The sequence below is a fragment of the Lissotriton helveticus genome, chromosome 4_1, assembly GCF_964261635.1.
Source record: "Lissotriton helveticus chromosome 4_1, aLisHel1.1, whole genome shotgun sequence".
Taxonomy (NCBI): Eukaryota; Metazoa; Chordata; class Amphibia; order Caudata; family Salamandridae; genus Lissotriton; species Lissotriton helveticus.
Genome location: NC_136063.1, coordinates 2,029,311,698 through 2,029,332,397, shown reverse-complemented (window position 1 = coordinate 2,029,332,397; position 20,700 = coordinate 2,029,311,698). Strand labels below are relative to the sequence as shown.

The 20,700-nt window shown below is 47.4% G+C and overlaps 1 protein-coding gene across 1 annotated transcript in view; it reads left to right on the top strand.

Annotated features, from left to right (window-relative positions):
• RADX (RPA1 related single stranded DNA binding protein, X-linked) overlaps positions 1 to 20,700 on the top strand; it is a 395,634-nt gene that overhangs the window by 99,368 nt on the left and 275,566 nt on the right. Inside the window, exon 3 of the mRNA XM_078688667.1 lies at positions 19,490 to 19,682. Coding sequence (XP_078544793.1) covers positions 19,490 to 19,682 — 193 coding nt within the window. The remainder of the gene's footprint in view (positions 1 to 19,489; positions 19,683 to 20,700) is intronic.

Below are 20,700 nucleotides of genomic sequence, written 5' to 3'. Positions count from 1 at the left end.
AAGTCTCTCTCTCCAAACTACAATTTTGCCGACAAGAAGTAACCTACCTAGGTCACATCTTGTCGAAGGAGGGAAGGAGACTGACACCAGAAAGAATACAGGCAATTGCAGAACTGAGTGCCCCAAAGACACAGAGAGAGGTTCGAGCCTTCTTGGGCATTATATCGTACTGTAGACAATGGATACCGAATTTCTCACTACTAGCTAAACCCTTGCTGGCGCTACTCTGTAAAGACACGCCCAATCCTATGCCCTGGTCTGAAGATTGTCAGACGAGTTTCCACGAGTTGCGTGATGCATTGTGTTCGGCTCCTGTGTTGGGAAACCCCAACTACAGTAAGCCTTTTACATTATACGTCCATGAGAAGGATGGTTGTGCATTATCAGTCTTAACACAACACTTTGGGGACAAACAGCGCCCATGCGCGTATTTTTCGGCAACTCTAGACCCTGTGGCTAAAGCCCTACCAAGTTGTCTGAGGGCTACCGCAGCAGCAGCTGTCTGCATTCGACAGTCTGCTGGATTAGTCATGAATAATACTCTGATCGTTATGGTTCCACATGCAGTAGACATTTTGCTAAACAGGACAAAGACACAACATCTTACTAGCGCTCGACTATCGAGTTACGAACTTACACTGTTAGCAAGTCACATCCACATAAAGAGGTGTGATACACTCAACCCCGCCACGCTATTACCGATTCCGACAGAAACAGACAAGATTGATAACCATGACTGCTGCTTTAGGACAGAAGAAGAGACAAAAGGGAGAGTAGACTTACAGGACACTCCCCTTCTTGAATGCAACGATACTTTATGGGTTGATGGTTCATGTTTCAAGCTGCTGAATGGTGATACGACTGCCGCATATGCCGTAACGACATTACACACCATTATAGAGACCGCACGTATTTCCCACCATTCTGCACAAGCGGCAGAACTTATTGCACTTACCAGAGCATGTGTGTTAGCAAAAGGAAAGCGAGTGAATGTCTACACTGACAGCCAGTACGCCTTTGGTGTGGCTCACAGTTTTGGGAGATTGTGGCGAGAACGTGGTTTCTTTACATCACATGGTGCAAAGATACAACATGGTCAGCTAGTTAATGAACTCCTTGAGTCACTGACCTTGCCCCTACAAGTTGCCGTTATGAAATGCAGTGCACACAAAAAGATTCAGGACGATGTTGGCCGCGGGAATGCATTTGCAGACGAGGTTGCGAAAGAGACTGCAAGGAACACAATGAGTCGGATGTATGTTGCGGGTCCCGCTAGATGGATTGCTGATGTGGGAATGTGTGAAGACACCATTGAAAGCGTGAAATCCATACAAGCCGAGGCAACTGAGAAAGAGTTGAATGAGTGGAGGGAAGGTAAGGGTAGACTAGATGCGAATGGTTGTTGGGTCGAATTGTCGGAACACCAGCGATGGCTATTACCTAATGCATACGTACTTACAGTAGTAACGATGGCTCACGGCATTGCGCACATCAGTTCGAAAGGAATATGTAAACTATTGGCCCCAGTATGGCAGAATAGCAATATCCCAAAATATGCAGAGAATGTGGTCAGAAACTGTATGATATGTCTAAAACACAATCCCGGTAGGGGAACTCCAACTCCAGCTGGTCATTTTGCGCCTCCAACGTATCCGTTCGAGGTTTTGCAGCTCGATTTCATCCGCATGGAGAGGTGCAACAATCTAAAGTATGTGCTCGTTGTTGTTTGCGCCTTTTCCAGGTGGGTGGAAGCGTACCCCCTTAAGGACAATACCGCCTTGACAACTGCCAAAGCCCTTGTCAAAGAGTTCTTCCCTAGATTTGGTATGCCTAGAATTGTCTGGAGTGATAATGGAAGTGAATTCGTAGGACGCGTGATGAAGAGAGTGTGTGAGTGTCTAGGCATACACCAGAAGTTCCACGCTGCAAATCACCCCCAATCAGCTGGATTAGTAGAGTGCTACAATGGCAGGTTGAAACTCAAGCTAGCCAAGATCCAAGCCAGTACAGGTCTTAAATGGCCTGACGCCTTGCCCCTAGCACTCTTGTCAACGAGAATGACTGTCCATTCCAGATTAGGACTTAGCCCTCACGAGATAGTGTTTGGCCGCCCAGCCAACGTCTGGGGCGTGCCAAGACCAAAGAAACTCAGCGAAATAGAACACCCCGTACTGCTTGACTATTTGTGCGAATTGACAGCTAAATTGCGTGTTTTACACCAACAGGTTCACAGTTCCTCTCCGCCAGCCTCTGACGATCCAGGTCATACCATCAAACCTGGCACGTGGGTCCTGGTGCGGAACTTCCAGCGCACAAACAACGGACAGCCGAGGTGGACCGGACCATACCTGGTACTTCTTTCCACGAGGTCCGCTGTTCGGGTGGAAGGCAAAAAGAACTGGGTGCACGGGACCCATTGTAAACGGGTCCCTCTGCCCCTTCCATACGACCGGTGGGTCAATAAAGGACTTGCCGACTCTGAAACAGAATCCATACCTCGTTTCATCCCTTTCAGCGATGCACGTTTAAAAGAGACTGGCGCCGAAAGGAGAGTGATCGTATTTTGCAAGGACTTGTGCCACCGTCTATGCAGTTGGACACTACCAAACCTGAGACATTGTTTGAAGACACTTCCGTACCTGGGAAACGACGATACAACTTGAGATCTAACCCCAGAGACTAATAAAAGAGCAAACTAATGTGATTTCTTTTCCCCTAAGAACTATTTTTTTTGATTTTTCAGCTCTCTCGTCCCAGGGAACTTGCTCATTTTTGATTTTCGAATCGCCATCCGGTTCTGCTGCTAGGGTCGCGGTTGAAGTCTGGGGAGTGCAACTGGGGACGTTTAGGTCAACGGTTCTGATTGGTCCAAGGGAGCTACCCCGGACTGAACAGAGCGCACTCCCTGGGAGAACCAACCTACCACCGCGGGCAGCAAGTAGAGGATGGAGTTTCCAAGGGTAGAGAGACCTGCCAGATTCACGAACTTTGAAAGACAATTGTGTACAATACTGTCCAGAAGAAGATTTTTAATAATATGTGTTCTAATGCTGTGTAGCATATTAATGTTCTTGACTGGTTATGCTCTATTCGTATTTCAAGTTTCCTTATTCCAAAATGACACCCGGCCAACGCCTCCTCCGACTCTCTCTCCACACTCCTTTCACCATCTACCTGAACACGAGTCTGCCAGAAGACTCGAATTTGTAAATAACTCATTTATTCAACTCCTACACCAACACCAGTCCATAATGAACACATCAAACTGTTGGATATGCGGACTCATGCCGCACACGACCGATAAGGGTATCCCATACTTCATCCTGCCATTCAGTTATTATGGTTCTCTGTGGGCTTTCCAGACCATGTTCCTGTTCGCCCTAGAACCATACCCAACCGGTTCCATTGAAAGCGATTCTAACAACAAGGCACTAGTGGCAGGGATAAGAAACATGAGTAGAGAGTTCGACACATATCTAACGATCCCCAAAGATGAACTCACTCCATTCACTCGTTGGAACGTAACTAAATATGGGGTTTATCTGAGTAAGAGCCAGACAGCGAAGAAATCCCGCCCAGTTTGGATAGTACCCCACCAAGGTCACTTATATTTACAAGGTGTTGGTAGGGATCCCAAAGCCCAATTAGGAAAGAGCATATGCACGGAAACATATGTGTTCGCTTCTCGAACTTCCCCTATACTCTTAGCAGCCAAAGGCATGTATTTCGTCTGCCACGACCAAGCATATACATGGTTGCCCCCTGACTTCTCAGGCACGTGTTTCATCTCATTTCTGCTGCCTCCCACCTACACGGCCCGAGCAGATTACCATCGGACAAGGACAGCTAGAGGTGTCGTGAGTAACGACGACACCGCGGGTCAGGAATTCGCTGACTTCGCAAAGGGTTTTCTGCCATTTGGGGGGCCTATGGTGAACAGCAGGAATATTCGCCAGCTATCAAGGATAGTCGAATCCGCCGTGATCACAACGGCCGGAGCACTTGGCAATTTGACGACCGAGCTTCAGTCGGATCGACTTATGACCCTTCAGAACCGAGTTGCCCTAGATATCATACTCGCCGATCGTGGTGGTGTGTGTAGAGTGATCCAATCTAGTTGTTGCATTTTCATCCCTGATAACGCACCGACAGTGTACCAAGCCATCTCTAAACTACACGAAATATCTGGTTCCCTTCACGTGGAAAAAGGAGATTGGTCCTTGCTAGGGTGGTTCTGGGGACTGATCACTGCCTGGGGATGGAAAACACTGATCTTCATTGGGATGATCTTAGCACTTCTGTTTATGTTCTGCCTGTGTGTACAGTGCGCTCCTGCACTCTGTGGCCTCTGTGCTACTTCATGTGTACGGAAGCCTGTGTCAAGGGACGAACTGAGCAACAGAATGATGTTACAGCAGCATCTCCACGAATTCCTTCATACAGATTTGGACTCAGATTAACATGAATTATTGCCTTACATAAGGGCAAAAGGAGGGTCTGTGGTTCTGAAAATCTGGACCCTGTTGTTATCCCGATATCGAGGTCCAATACCCGTGTCACAAAATATCAACGTACCATGACGAATTTGGTATCGACGAACCGATAATGATTAGGACATCATTCCTATGCATTTACATCATGATCGAGACATGCTAACACCCCCGAATCGTAGTTTCCGTCCCGATCCCTTAGACTCCATTTTGTGAACGACATCCATCTTGTGTCTTGCCCTCATGATAAGTCAATTAAAGGTCGAGCTTGATCTAAAAGGACACGTCCACCTTCCCTGACTTCCCCCTGACCTGTCCCAACTGACTCCATTGCCTTTAGCCAAACCTGTTTGGGCAGCCCCTCGCCCAGTGGCCAAGTACGATAGCATCAATACATAACATTCCTCAAACCATTCACTACATACAGACCATGCTTTCTACAAACATGCACCTGTCCATACTCCTTGTTTATGGCCAGTTTTATGACTGGGTGGTACCTTCCTTTATTGATGTTTCATCGATATCTGATGGGAGTTCCGGGCCTGGCTAGGTAATCTATCACGAATTGGACATCTAAAATACGGGCTTGCCTACATGACTTCGCTCTTTCGTATTATTGTAGAAATATGTGTATAGCCATATCATAAACTCAAGAATTCTTGCTTGCAGCTATTATTTTTGTATATAAGGAGAAGGCTGGTTCTGTAAAAACGAACAGTCTCCTGAGAACACATGACCCGTGTTTGTCGTGCTTCTAGGACACGTGTTACTTGGTAGCTATCAATAAAACTTGATCTCTGACTGCGACTAGAAGACTCTGTGTTTCTGTGGTCCGAAACAAGGGGAACTCAGAGGTCTTCGGGTGTTATTCCCTGGCACCACCGGGTTCCTAAAAACCCGGCACCTCATTTCCCACTTAACAATAAATGGGCACATGGCGTATCTTCGGAGGTCTGATGGAGATATGCGGAAGTTATCTGGGCCTGCTTTGGGAGCCCCTTGGTCTGCCCTGTACCCACTGTGAGGCATGTGATGTTGGGATCGTGGGGTCTGTGGGGATTATACATGTTTCTCCTTTGGAGTGACTGTCTCTGCTGAACTCTGTTCTCTTAACATCTCTGGTGCGACTTTGGCGGCTTGCCGCAGGCTCGGTGGTGCTACACAGTAAGTGACTATTAGATTTGGGATCCTCTGGTCCAGGTGGGTTGTGTGCTGCTCGAGCTGGACCCCTTTGGGCACAGTGTTTAGCCCCTGCTGGGTGGACCTCAACCCTTACATTTGGGGTGTACCTACCTGGCACAAGCTGCGCTGTCTGGTCTCCCTGAGGTAGCATGCAGGGAGGCCCTGTGCTCGGGGCACTCCTGGGGAGGAATAAACAATCTGGGGCTGCCCAGGGGAACACCTTGGAACATTAAACTACCCCGGCTCCCACCTCCCATCGCACCATAGGTCATGCCTCGGGAGGGGAGATTGAGATGCGGACCTGTCAATGGGGGAGTCCTCAAGGGATGAACCTCTGTGAGTCATCTAGGGCGGCCTTGGAGAACAAATGGGAATGGTGGCACTTGAAGTCAATCTCCCATGTACTGACCTACACAATTTCTCAGATAAAGTCCATCTGGCTGAGAACTCCATAGAAGAACTCCGGACTGAGGTGTCCACATTGAAGAAGCAGTTTGCGTCCACCATGGCCCGATCTGGGAACCTGGAGGCTAGGGTGAAAGATGCGGAGGGGTATTGAACGGAGGCGCCCCTCCGCAACATGCACCTTTTGGTTTTTCCGTAGCGCTCCGAAGGGACAAATGTAGAGCAGTTTGTGGAGATCTGTATATGTTCTACCCTTAAACACAGTGGGCTGTCCTCTCTTTCATTGAACGTGCACACCTGGCGATGGCGGCCACGCTTCGCCCTGGGGCACTGCCGCAGATTGTTATTGCCCGCATCTTGAATTACAGAGATAGACTGTATTCTAAGAGAACCCGGGAAACTGATGCTACTAAATACCAAATATCTGAGAATCTCCATTTATCCAGACTACCCTAACAAAGTCCAAAGTGCCTGGATGACTGTTCTAGAGGTTAAGGCAATGCTCTGCTCGATGGGCCTTCTTTACATGCTGTTGTATCTGGCCAGATTGAAAGTGCTTTCAAGAGGTAAATCTCCCTTTTTTTTATACCCCTGTTGATGCGTGGCATTGGCTGGAGATCTGGGATCATGTGTCTCGGGAGTGTGATGGTTTCATGCGATCTTGAACACAGAGACTGTCCACTGCAGAGAGTTCTGCCTGCAGGATCGGAGAGAGGTCAGGGGCTGCTCGCCTCTGGTCCCCCTGAGAAGGATGGTTCTGGAAGGGTGGAGGTGTAACTGGATTGGGCCATGGCCCTGGCAGGACTGGCCGGACGATCTGAGTCTGGGAGGGGTTCACCAATACAGGAAGAGGTCTCAGTACAGACGGAGTCCAAATCTAGAGGTGGAACTTGATTGCCTCGGTATAATTGTTTATTGACCCCATTGTTTTTTTCCTTACAGGATGTATTCCTTCCATTTTCAGGCTGGGTGCTGTTCGTTGGATACTTGGGGGGTGGGAGAGTATGTTTTTTTATGAGTTGCTTGGTTAGCATACTGATACATGTTGGTATGACGTGTATTTGTGACTTGATTTCTGAAGGCATGTTATCAGATGTGAGGGTTGTGTCTTAATGGGTAACCTCTACACTTTTGTGGTAGGCACTTGTTTGGTATGGGGGGTTCTAGGCTGCAAGTTCTATCAGCGAGTGTACAATTTGATTTACAGTGTGGAATGTTGTTGTTAGGCTGTATATCCAGTGATGAGGGTTTGTTATTAGATCTCCGTATCTGGGGACATTTGTTAGTTGTTCTTGGGGAGGGCGGGGGGGGGAGAGAGATGTTGCTTTATTTTTCTCCTGTTCCAGTTGGGGACGAGGTTTCTTTTATGTGCATGGACAGGTGAGAACAATATTCATTCCTTGCAGGTAACATTAGATCAACGGACCCAAACAGCATCAGAATTGGTTCTGGGGCAGGCGGGGGAGGTGGGGGTATTGCCAAACATGGTTGAGGGAGAGTGTATTTTTACTTAGAATGTCTGAGGTCTACAATATTACCCAAAAAGGTACAGGGTCCATTCGTATCTCTGAGGAAAAAGGGGTCAGGCAGATCAGGTCGATTACCCCTTTTCAAGGTTTTCCCGGCGTTAGCCGCTTCTCACCCAACTCACGGTTACCAAATAAAGAGGTAGGCGCTGGAGACTGGAAGGCAGGAAACAGTAGTTTATTCCGACGGAGCAGAACACGTCAAATCAGACAACAGAGTATCTTCTCGAGGTGCTCTAACCGCATCTCTGAGGCCTGGCCTCTTATACACAGGTTTATGGCTTTATTACATTTATGACATCCGTGGTATTGCTTTGAAGTTCAAAAAGGCATCTTTGGAATCCCCGGTTCAGGCCTGTTCTCACACATATCTACAGTAGAGGTCCCCACCCAAATCTCAGCATGATGGCTATCGCGCAGCTGGACATTCCGCTGGGAACAGGAATGTGGGCGATCGGTCGGATCTAGGGGTGTGAAGGCATTGATTATTCCCCGCTCCTTTGATGTGGGGCGAGGTCCTACTGTAGGGGGCAATAAACTGCATCTGTTGAGCTAGGTGATGGCCTGGGGTCAGGCCGGACAATCGGGCAGGGAGGAAGAGGTTATCAAAAGGGCCTGTTCTATGAATGAGATGAAAGAGTGAGGGGGGTTCAGCACGGGATGTGGCTCAGCACGGGATGTGGCTCGGAGACAGGGTCGCGCTGGAGGTGCGTTTATGACCCAAGCAGGAGAGACCGGGGGCTGTCGGGGATGTTTGCGAGGCTGGGGAGTGAGGGGGAGAGAGAGACGCTGGCTATCGGGAGTGGGCAGAGAGGCCATGGCAATCAAAATGGTTGCTGCTTATGCGCACGTATGGATCTAAAAAGGACAAGATGGCGCCGATAATGTTTACGCCACAATCCAGATTTTAACAGTCCTCCCTTTTCAACATATCTAGCCAGCTTGTCAATTTATGTCTATCCCCATTACATTACGTATTTCGATATCATACAAAGCTTTCATACGTTCAGCTTCGAAATTTGGAGTCTTAGGGCACATGCAGTTAGTAATGAGTGAACACAAAGGTGGCAAGCATTGAATACCTAGGCAACACCCACACAGTACCACGACCGGTATCAATATAAATGTAAACAACCTCCATCCCCAGTCCTTCAGAGTACCCCAAAACCAGCTCCCAAGCGACCATCCTTCTTGCTCCTGGTGAACCTCTGAGGAAAGTCTGTGGAGGTGCTCGATTGCTTTGTAGACTGAGGGCGAGTTATCTGGCACGTAGGTGCAACAGCTGGATCCGATGATGCGGCATGCTCCTCCACGGTCAGCTAGAACCACATCTAGAACAAGGCGGTTCTGAAGAGCCACCAGGCGGACTGCCTGAAGCTCGGCCGTATTGTTAGTGAGGATGCCAGCCGTGATGTTCATGGTCGTTTCTACTGCCTGGGTCAGTTGTCGGATGGCGCGGCTGTTTGCCATTGGGCCCCACAGAGGAACAAGTCCCTTCACTGCATCCAGGAACTGTGCTCCGGTGGAGTCGGCTTGTTCAATGTCTCTTGCGCGCTTCTGCCGGTGATGGTTTGCTGGGGCCACGTACGTTAGAGGGAGAATGAAGGCGATGTAGCAAGTACCCCCCCAACCTTTTGAAAGCAAAGTGTAAGCTTTGGTGCCACAAACAAAGTACATATTCGGAGAAGCAACAAAGGAGGGGGGATCAATTGAGTCCAATGTTCTGGTGATGTGGCAGGAACTGTGACCCACCAGCTGTGTTCCCAGGCCTTCGAGGCACACGAGGCCCGTGACATTGATAACAGACAGAGCCACAGTCAGAGTGGCAGCAGTTCGTTTCCGTAGGTAGGAGAAGGTGGGTCTGGCTGGATTATGGAACACCTGCATTTCAACTCGTTCCTTGGCAGGGATGTCCATATGGAAGGAGGAACCAGAGGTCAAAGGACAAAAGGGAGCAGATGTCCTCCCGGTTTTGTTCAGCCAGAACCCATGGTAGAAGTGTGACACTGTTCGACCAGAAGTGGCGTTGTCCTTGTAGCTCTCTTGCAAGAGGATCAACCAGGCAAGGCAGGAGCCATGAACTGAGAAAGGGGAAGGGATGAAAGGGATGGAGTGTCCGGTGGCATGCGGGAGCAACCCGCAGATCCAGCAGTTTGTGGTGTTGGCGGCAAGGTTGTGTTGGTGCAACAGTTGCACGAAGGAATTGTTCCAGAACTCCTTACGCCTTTCTCGGAGCCGAGGCGAAAGGGAGATCAGGTGGTGCTCTTTCATAGTGGTTGGCTGTGCAGTGGTCAGCAATATTTGATGAGCGGGTGCGCTCTCTTCCACGATCCAGAAGGAAGTCATGAGGAGGAGGCAAAAGAGGAGGACAATGAAAAGGGCAATTGTCTTTGATTTGTGCATACTATCAGTCTTTGGGTTCCTGTAGTGGGTATTTCCGGTTGCTTCCATCATCTTCTTATCTGGCGCTTCCATCATCTTCGAGGTGCTCGGTAGTGGGCAGAAGCGCAGACTTCGTTTAGCTTCTCTCCGGGTAACCCTTGGTTGTGTTTAGGCTACCGTTTTGAGATTCAACTTAGTCCGTGGTCTACTTAGCCGAAGCTCCCTCCTTTTGACGCAGGAAATACCCTTCCCTGGATGGCACAGTGGGATCAGAGAATTTTGCAAGTTCGAGTGCCACGGTATCAGGATAACAGTTCAGTGATGGCCGGTCTTTGTTCAGGAGCTCTTCTTGGGTGCTGACGTTTTCTGTCGTGGCCAGGGTCGAGGAGACCTTCTTACAGTGGTGTGCATGCAGCCAGTGTCGTTTCCCCTCCACTCGAAGAGCCGTCCGGGTGGTGATCAGTACTTGCCAGGGGCCCGTCCACCGGGGTACCAGACTCTTTGCCCGTTGGAAATTTCGGATCAGCACATAATCCCCCGGTTGGATATCGTGACCCGGACCCCTGGAAGCATCGGGGATGGCCTGCTGCACCTGCTGATGAATGACAGACAATGTTTTAGTCAATTTGCACAAGTAATCAGACAGTAGGACATCCGGGACGTCGTGAACGTCGATTTAGGGGCAGTCCAGAGGTTCATCGGTCGCCCAAATACAACCTCGTAGGGGGTCAAATGGTGCTTAGTGGGAGTGGAGCGCATCGATAGCAATGCCAGTGGGAGGGCATCTGGCCATTTAAGTCCTGTGGTGGCCACTATCTTCGACAGTTTTAGTTTCAGTGTGGCGTTGTGTCGCTCAACTAAGCCAGCAGATTGGGGTTGAAAGACTGCATGAAACCTCTGTTTTACACCCAACCCTTTCAAGATTAGTTGGATAACTTCAGCTATGAAGTGGGGGCCGTTGTCGCTCCATAGAATTCGACAAAGACCGTAGCGAGGGAAAAACTCTTTCAGTAGTACCTTGGCAGTGGTCATGGCAGTGTTATCACGGGTTGGATAGGCTTCTACCCATTTGCTGAAGGCACACACAATGACTAATACATACTTCAGGCTTTGGCATCTTTCTAGTTGGATGTAGTCCATCTGGAGGACCTCAAAGGGATGGTCGGGGACCCCAAACCCTCCCCGGGGTACCACAGTTCCTTTCCCAGGGTTGTGTTGCAGGCAGATAAGGCATTGCTGGACCAGGCGTCTGGCTGAGTCGGGGATTTTGTCGTTGTGCCAGACCTTGGAGATGAGTTCGATCATGGGGGCAGATCCTATGTGTGCGGGGGAGTGTGCCATAGTCAGTATGGGAATCAGGTACGAGTCAGGCAGCAACCATTTGTTTGTGTCTTTTGTCCGCCAGCAGCCTTCATCGTCTTTTAAGCCTACCCGTGCCCACTCAGTCAGTTCGTGTGGTGTGCTGGCCGACTGGATGTCCCTAATTGTTTCCCTAGCGTCAGTCCATTTTTCTGCTTGTGACCTGGTCACATACATGCGTGTCGTCGTCCTATTCTCAGCTGTGGTTCGGGCAGTGATGTCGGCCAGAGCGTTTCCCTGTCCGACTAAGTCTGTCACTTTCCTGTGTGTCTGGCATTTGATTACGGCTAATCGTTTGTGGAGGAGAACTGCTTCAATCAGGGCGGAGACTAGATCTCCGTGGAGGATGGGCGTGCCGTGGGACGTCAGGAATCCCCTTTCTCTCCACAAGAGTCCAAAATGGTGAACCACTCCGAAGGCTTACTGGCTGTCCCTGTAAATGTTTGCCGTGGTCCCTGTCGCTATAATACATGCTCGTGCGAGGGCAATCAGTTCTGCCGCCTGTGCGGATCGTTGTGTGATGCGGGCGGTCTCAATTACTGTTCGGGCTGTCGTTACTGCATAGGCAGCTGAGGTGGTGCCGTCGGAGAGTTTGATGCAAGAGCCGTCTACCCATAGCTCTCCGTCAGGGTCTGTGAAGGCGGTGTCTCGGAGGTCAACTCTACTCCTAGTCTGTTCGTCTGTGAGGGTCACACAGTCATGTATAGGGGGGACATTTGGGTCGTTTTCGGGCAGAGGCAACAAGGTGGCTGGGTTCAGTGTGGTGCATCTTTTCAGCGTGATGTGGGGTGCAAGCAGAGTCAGTTCGTATCCAGTCAGTCGTGCGCTAGTCAGGTGTTGCGTCTTAGTCTGGTTCAGGAGGGTGTCAACAGCATGGGGCACTAATACCGTGAGGGAATTCGATAGTACGATCCCCTCACTTTGTCGGATAGAGACAGCAGCGGCAGCTACGGCTCGAAGGCAGGCAGGCAAGGCTCTCGCTACGGGGTCAAGGGTGGCAGAGAAATAGGCACATGGTCGTTGCTTGGGGCCAATAGTTTGAGTCAGGACAGACAAAGCGCACCCCTCCCTTTCGTGAGTGTAGAGAGAGAAGGGCTTGGTGTAATCGGGGGTTCCTAGGACTGGTGCAGAACAAAGGGCGTCTCGAAGTTCTTTGAAGGAAGATTGGCATTCGGGGGTCCAAGGGAGTGGGAAGGGAACATCTTTGGCTAGTAGGGAAAGTAGTGGCTTTACAATGAGGCTGAAATTTGGCAACCACTGCCGGCAGAAGGAGGTGAGGCCTACCAGGGAGCGGACTTGTTTCTGGGTCTTTGGGACAGGGGTTTCTAGAATGGCCTGAATTCGATCGGGTGTAAGCTTTCTCCCGTATTTGGACAAGAGGTGGCCTAGGTAGGTGACCTGGGGTTGGCAGAATTGCAACTTTCTCTTGGAGACCTTGTGGCCATTTTCCGCAAGGAAGTGCAAGAGTTGGATGGTGGCTGTGACTGCAAGTGGAGTGGTGTCGGCCGCCAAAAGGATGTCATCGACGTACTGTATCAACACCACTCCCTCCGGTAGCTGAACGGCATCCAGCTGTCTCTTGAGGGCCTGGCTATAGATGCTGGGACTTTCTGTGTAACCTTGGGGAGCTCTACAAAATCTATATGAGCGGGATTTTAACGTGAAGCCGAAAAGGTAGCGGCTGTCTGGGTGGATGGGGATGGAGAAGAAAGCGTTCTTGAGGTCTATTACAGTGAAGGTGGTGGCTGTGGAAGGAATCAGGGTCAGAATGGTGGCGATATCTGAGACTACGGGGTACTGAGGTACAACTACCTTGTTGACCTCTCGAAGGTCGATGATGAAGCGGTACGCTTTCTCATCTCCCTCGCCCTGCTTCTTCACAATGGGTAGGATAGGGCTGTTGCAAATATTGCTGACTACTTCCTCTACCACTCCTGCCTCTACCAGGGACTGGATTATCATTACCAATGCCTTCTCACCTTCGGGCGATATCCGATACTGTGGGAGTTTTGGGAGTATCGCATCTTGGCGAACAGTTATGTGCACGGGGTCGATCATCATTCGTCCTACGTCAGCGTCAGTTGTAGCCCACAGATACAGAGGTAGAGAGTCAAGTAAGGATGCGTCCGCGTCAGAGATGGAGAACATGTGTCGTGCGGGATGAGGTCTGAGCAAAGTCGGGTTATCGTACAGAATGACTCGAACTCCGTCCTGTGAACACCTGATAGTAGCTCGGAAATGCTTCAGTAAGTCAAGTCCCATAATGGCATCGGGGGTGTTGGAGGAAAGCAGAAACGTCGTGTCAGTGGGGTTACTGTCCAAGTCGAAGGAAACCGGTGCGGATAAGGGGTTAGTGGAGGGCGTTCCATCAAAGCCTATTGATGTTATGTGTGAGCCAGACAAGGGTGCCCTTGGAATCAGTCGTTTAGATAACGCACCACGTGTTGCGCCAGTGTCTACCAGAAATGGAGACTTCGTACCTAGGACCTTAGCGGTGACATAAGGACCTTGCTGGTCAACATAGAGCTCGACTGGATCCCTCCCTTGCCCTAGGCAGTCCTATGCCCAGTCGCGGGCATCGTCACAGTCAGTCTGCTGGCATTGGTTCTGTCGGGGGTGGTCAAAAGTGTTCGGTCTGCCTGATCTGTCATTTCTGGCGTCGTTTGCGTGCCCTCGTCCCTGTCCTCTATTTTTCGGCCCACCCGCTACGTCTTTTGCGTCCCTATTTTTGTACATTTCTAGCAGGACCGGGCACTGGGACTTCCAATGCCCAAATCCTTCGCAAAACGCACACTGGTTCTCATCGAGGTCTGTTCGTGGAGCGCCGGGTGTGGGTGTGCGGTCTCTAGGGGGTGGATTTCTAGGAGCATTCGACTGGTAGTTTCCTCTATACTGTTCCCTTCCTGTCGTCACTCCTTGCAATTGAGCAATCATCACTCGTTCTTTCAAGTTCTTTTTCTTTTTCTCAGTCGCCCTATCGTTCTCGTTCTTTTGCCGTTCGTAGTATTGAGCCATCTGAAGGATAACCGCAGGTTTGGAGGCAGCCCAACTACTTTCACTAGTCTGCAGTTTTTGCGAGACTTCTGGTGTCAGGCCTTTTACAAAGTTCTGGACGAACCAGTGATGTCCGGTCGCAGAGGTCATGTCCTGGCCACTGTAATCGGAGAACACCGTTTCGAACCGGGAGAAATATTCTGAGGCGTCTTCCTGTGGTTTCTGGCAGCAAGCCGTTACTATCGACCAGTCCACCTTCTTTTCTGGTACTATGGTTTTCAGTTTTAGTACTATTTTGTCTGGCAGGTCTAGAATCGATTTCAAGGGTTTCTGTCCGAGCTCTCGCTGTTTGTCTATGCCATCGAGTTGTGACCAGGTATGTCCGAACAGCTCAAGGTGGTCGACTTTCCGGATTTGCTTCCACACATCAGCTGGCAGACATAGCCCGAAAAACAAGTCGATGTCCGCTAGGGTCATAATCGTCGAACCCAAGGCGGTACCTAATTCTGTGTAGAAGGCAGTGGGGTTCTTTCGTAGATCGGGCAAGGACTTTCGGAAAGTCAGGATGTCTTGCCGATCCCAGGGTTGGTAGACCCAGTTGTACACTACCCTCCCTCTCGCATCTTGGTGGTTAATATCGTCGTGTGTTCCCTGTCCTCGTGAGGGGACCCAATAAGGTGCCGCTTCTCTTGTTGGCATCATGGTGTCAGTTTTCTCGGTTTGAGGTTCAGTCGCTACAGGGGTCGTGGTGTCGGCTTCTAATCTTTGTTCAGTGAGGTGGCGGAAGACTTCAAGCGTGCACGAGAAGAGGTCCGTCACATCACCTTCGCCCTCGTCTCCAATGTTGACTTTTCTATACAGTGTCGTTAGGCTTTCAGGACCTTTGTTACGATACCGGTCTTCATAGGCATTAAGGGTGTGGTAACAGAAACGTGCAACAAAGTGTTGTTTGTGGTTATCAGCATATGTATTGCATATATCTGTCACGTAATCTTCGTTTTCTTTCCGTTCTACTAGCGTCTGTACGATCTTATCAATCCCTGCTCGTTCATTCTTACTCAATCGATGGAGCCTAGCAGAGTCTTTCTTCTCAGTTTCGGGCTCATCTAATGTTGCTGCTTGCGCTGCGCTGAGTACAAGGGGCTCGGCCGGCGCGGAGGCCGGGAGGACCGAGGCTCTGGCACTGCTCTCATCTGTGCTAGGGGGTTGCGTGCGTTGCACTAGAGGTTGGGAAGGGGTGTATGGAGGGGGCATGTAGATGATCGGGGGACCTAGCAGTAGATCATCGTTCGCTCGCTGCTTCGAAGGTAGCTCAGGGTAAAGCGTAGAGGGTGTTCTAACGGGACATTGGCTCGATGTCTCGGATTCTTGCTTCAGTCTAGCTCCCTCTCTTTCCTTTATCTCTTCTTTCAACTTGCTCGCGGCTAAATGAGCTGCTTTTTGCAATTCTTTCTCTAGTCTGACTTCGTTTCTTTTCTTTCGTTGTTCCGTCTCCTTGCGCCACATGCCAAAACTATCAAGCATAGTGGGCGTTGTTTTATGTTTACAAAGGGCTGTTTCCAGCACGCTTATTTTTGCGTCATCGAAGGATCCTATCAGTGGCCACTGACTTTCCTGATCCTTTTTAGTATATTTATGCCATAACTTACTATAAGCTACGGCGACTAGTCCATACTTTAAAAACATATCCTTATTAGGGGTGCCCTTCAGAGGAGCCGGATGATTCACCTCTAATAAACGGTCCGGGCTGAACCAACTACTGAACAATGGGGAGAAGATAGGCATGACGGGTTACAATGGGGACAAAAGTCTGCACTACCTATCCTTCACTACTTTGCGAAGACTAGACAGAATATTTCTATTCTACAGTATTCGCAAATAGGGAATACCCAAAGAGAGAACCAATTCCAAACAGTCAATGTTCGGACAAACAATCAATCAATCAAATGAGGAATCAAATAGGCGCGACGGGTTACAACGGGGGCAAAAGCCAGCGCTACCTACCCTTTCACTGCTTACAAAGACTAGACAGAATATCTCTATTCCCCGTTATTTGTAAGCAGAGAATACCTCCAAAGAACCAATATCGAACAATTAATGTCCGTTCAATCAAACAATCAGTGGCGAGAAAGAAATAGGCACGACGGGTTACAACGGGGGCAAAAGCCTGCGTTACCTATTCTTCACTATCTGCAAAGGAGGACAGAATACTTTTATCCTTCCTCGTTTGTAGACAGAGAATTCTCGAGAAAACAATCCTCGAACAAACAATGTTCGGGCAAACAATCAATCAGTGGGGGAGAAAGATAGGCACGACGAATTACAACGGGGGCAAAGGCCTGCGTTACCTACCCTTCACTACCTGCAAAGGAAGAGAGAATACTTTCCTTGTAGGTGTGGATGATACAATACAAAAATCCATTCCAATACTTGGCATCTTACACTTACAGGCAAATTAATTGGCAGAAGGCTTAAACATCAGTGCTAGTAGATCACATCATTACAGGTGTTTATTCATGAGTGAATTTAAAAAAAAAAGAAGGGTGAAAAAATAAATTAAAATGTATTTCTTTTTTAATTTATTAATTAGAAAAATCAGCAAGTTATCCAAAGTCTCAGGATTTGACCTGTCAGTCGCATTTAATAAATTAGCACCAACATATGGGTCACTGGCTTAGTCCTATCCCACGGGTTCTGAAATGGAACCAAATATGATATTCAAGCTTTTAACTACATTGAAAAAGTCAAATTCTGGAGTTTAAGCTCAACAATATTTAATGTGCAAACAATACAGCTGAAATCAAAAGAATGAAACATGAATAGAGGATAACCGCCTAATTTGCTAAACCTCTCAAAAAAGTGTGAAAGACCTTAATAAATATAGATTCCCAAACCGTATACAAACAATGCTGCTGTAACACAAGGAATGAGAAATTTTATTAGAGATTATCTCATTATATGTTTAAGCCTTCTGCCAATTAATTTGGCTGTAAGTATAAAATGCTTAGTATTGGATGGATTTTTGTATTGTATCATCTACAGCTACAAGGTGTTAGACTTATTTATCTAGTTTCTTTCCTTCTCTTCAGTCTTAAAATTATTTAAAGGAATAGGCTGTATCATTATTTCACCTAATCTTGGAGCCTTTGAATTTATGCATAAGCCTCTGCAATTATAATTCAACATTTCCTCTTGATGTGAGTATGGCATGTGACACTTGCCTTCTCTGTCCCTTTGCATAGGTTGATAGGGCCACTAATAGTTGTTCATTCCTTTTTTGGTTTCATAGCTTCATCCTACAGAGTCATTTTCCGGCCGGACTCCATACGATTATTACATCTCCTTGTTTTGGAGTTATGGGACATTTTGGCACATTAATCTATTCTTTTCACACATATAGGTTCTGAAGATGGTTTAAGGGTCTTTTCTCCCCTTCCTCTTGGTGGTGGTGGTCATTTATATGCACATTATTTTTTATTCTAAATAGAGAGGGATTTTGTCTCACACTTTTTCGCTGCAATATAATCCTGAATGTCTGATACCCATGTTTATATATTTTTGTTTTTTAGATGTTTTATTGAAACTGGTAAGGACGCTCATATAACTTTTGTCCCGATGATGACCATTTAGTTTCACTATGGTCGAAACGCACATATGTGGCCGAAATTGAACAGGATGCATTGTTTGCTTTGTGGTATTTTCAGTTTTGTCCTGAACTTCTGATTTTTGTAAACCTTTTTTCCTCAGCCACTTGTCTGTCTGTTTACACATTGCACTGTTTATAGGTCTTTGTTTGTGTATTGTGTTGAGCGCCTTTTGTCTCATACGCTTTAAGATTGAAATGTTTATCATTGTTAATAGAACTTTTTCTATGAATTGTATATATTTAAACATGAGTTTTCTTTTTTTTTCTCCTTTTTCTCTTTCCTTTTTCCTTTTCTGTGTCTTCATTGGTCTAGTTTTCCATATTTTTCATAATATGTTTTCTTTAGGTTTTTTGATTTTTTTTGTTTAAAATTTGATGCACATATTGTGTTAACTTTATCCCTTGTCAGGATTCTAGTATTGGTTGTCCCTGGTTTAGGTTTTCAGGGCTACCCCTATTGTTTATAACTATGTCCTATTGCAGGGCACATTTATGGGAAGGACATAACCATTTTGAACTCCTATAGACCCAATGTCTATGAGGGTCATTTCTATGCAACATTGCATGGGTTGCTAGAGCGCAGCATAGGCACCCTTTGGTATGGGTGGTCGACTGCAACTGTGTCATAGATGGACACTGGGACTGCCATCCCCCCAACTGGGCACCCAGACCCAAATGAACAAAACTTTAACCCTTATAATGAACCTGGGAAAGATTGATAGTTGGCGCACACTACACCCACAGACGCATGGATATACCTGCCATTCAGTAACACATTGTACATAGAGCCACCTGGATCAGATCCTGGTTGCGGGACTGGACACAGGGATATTGCAGAGAGTTGAACACTTGAGTAGCTAGATGTCCGATCATGCACCTGTGTCACTTCTTTTTGGTTGGGTAGGGGGTACACGTACTGGTTGACGTGCCTCCGGACCTACTGACTACTCCTAGGGGATTCCCTTTTGCTGCCTTATGTGAGCCCTCCAAACAAAGCCCAGATCATTCTAGCACAAGTAACATTTATCTCAAATTAGTGCCCGGTTTAGAGTTGAGTGGATGGTAAGTCCTAGTGCACTTGTAACAAGGGAGCCTGGATATCTGTTGCATTTGTGACTGAGTACCTCCTCCATTAGACCCTAAATCAGGGCGTTAGTCTGTAAATTGCATTCTTTTTGCCACATTTAGTCTAAAGTTTTGTAAAGGCAAGACTTCATCTTCTACAGATCTCCCAGTAAAGAGGTGTATTCAATTTGAGAAATAAAGGGTTGGTATACACTACTTGTACAAAATATGCTTGTTCATGGGCTTTCTGACAAATTAGCACGTTTCTTGAGTTAAAAAATGATCCATATGTACACGGTATTGATTGTATTTATTTAAAATATTATCTTTGATGTGTATGCCTAATAAATTAATGTTATCTGTAATCTAGTTGTCCAGCTGAAGTGTTGAATATTGGCGTTAGCAATGTCCTTGATTATCGTTCCTGTTATTTTTTCTAGGCATATTTTGAAGTGGCTGACCAATCAGGCATGATGTCACTGATTTTGTGGAACTCCGTGTGTTTTGATTGGTTTCAGAGTCTAAAAGTTGGTACTGTAATTCTGCTTCGTCAGTATTCAGTAAAACTGAGTTACCCCTCTAGAATTCGTCCAGTTCCTAGGAACCCACAGATGAATATGTTTACAACAATTGGTTAAGTACTTCATTTGTATACTTCTTTTTAACAAGTGTCACGATACATCTGATATTGTCTTTTCTTATAATTCTCTGTCATATAATTACAGTTTCTTTACTCCATCCAGTAGCAAACCCAAAGAAATCATTCCTAAATCTGGTCACAGATGTATTTCAAAACCTTTACAAAATCTCCCCATAGCCCCCTTTCTAACACACTCTCTCCATCCCAGGACTTTTTTTTATTGTTTCCAGGGTCCAGCATTAAGACATGCTGTTTATTTCTTTCCTATATGTTTTGCTGTGCTGCAATTTAATATTTGCTTCTTCTGTCTAATTTGTTCGGGGTCTTCAATAAGTTGAGCTGTTTTAGTAGGGTGGTCTTTCTTATGTAATGTATTTCATGGACTCACTCTGCCGCCTCAGCCTCTGGTTTGAGTGACTGCATGCATTACAACTTCTCTGCATGACACTTGCAGTTTGCTTAAGGGGCTCATATTCTTTGAGCAGCTAGTGGTGATTTGATATGTCTGGCTGAGCTCCTACCATTATAACGTAGTTCGGTATAGAGATTGCACGATACAATTTACGGCAGTCATTGCAAGTGGGTTCCGCATATTTACTACGTCAAAAATTTTTGCTTTTTGATCACCCAGTTTTCTAATTTTTACTGTGAGTTTCACTACACGAGTTCACTTAGTAATTTCATTGTAAATTGGACTGCTCATGCTTGCTGCCAGTTGTCTGCATTTTAAGATATGGCAGCAGCAACACAGATAGAGTAAGGAGGCACATAGCTGGTTACATGTGAACATGTGCACATGTGTGCGATCTGCGAATCTGAGACTACAGTCTTGTGCAGCCTGGTAGCTGCACACAGGTAACCTGCCTGTGGCACTTTTAAACTGCAAGTTCGACCTGCCAAATTGACCCTTCTACAGACCTAAACCTTCCTTTCAAATATTAATAAGTCACCCATGTGTAGGCCTTCTTGCCAATAAATTGAGCATGTCACCAGGCTGACTGCTGCCATAGG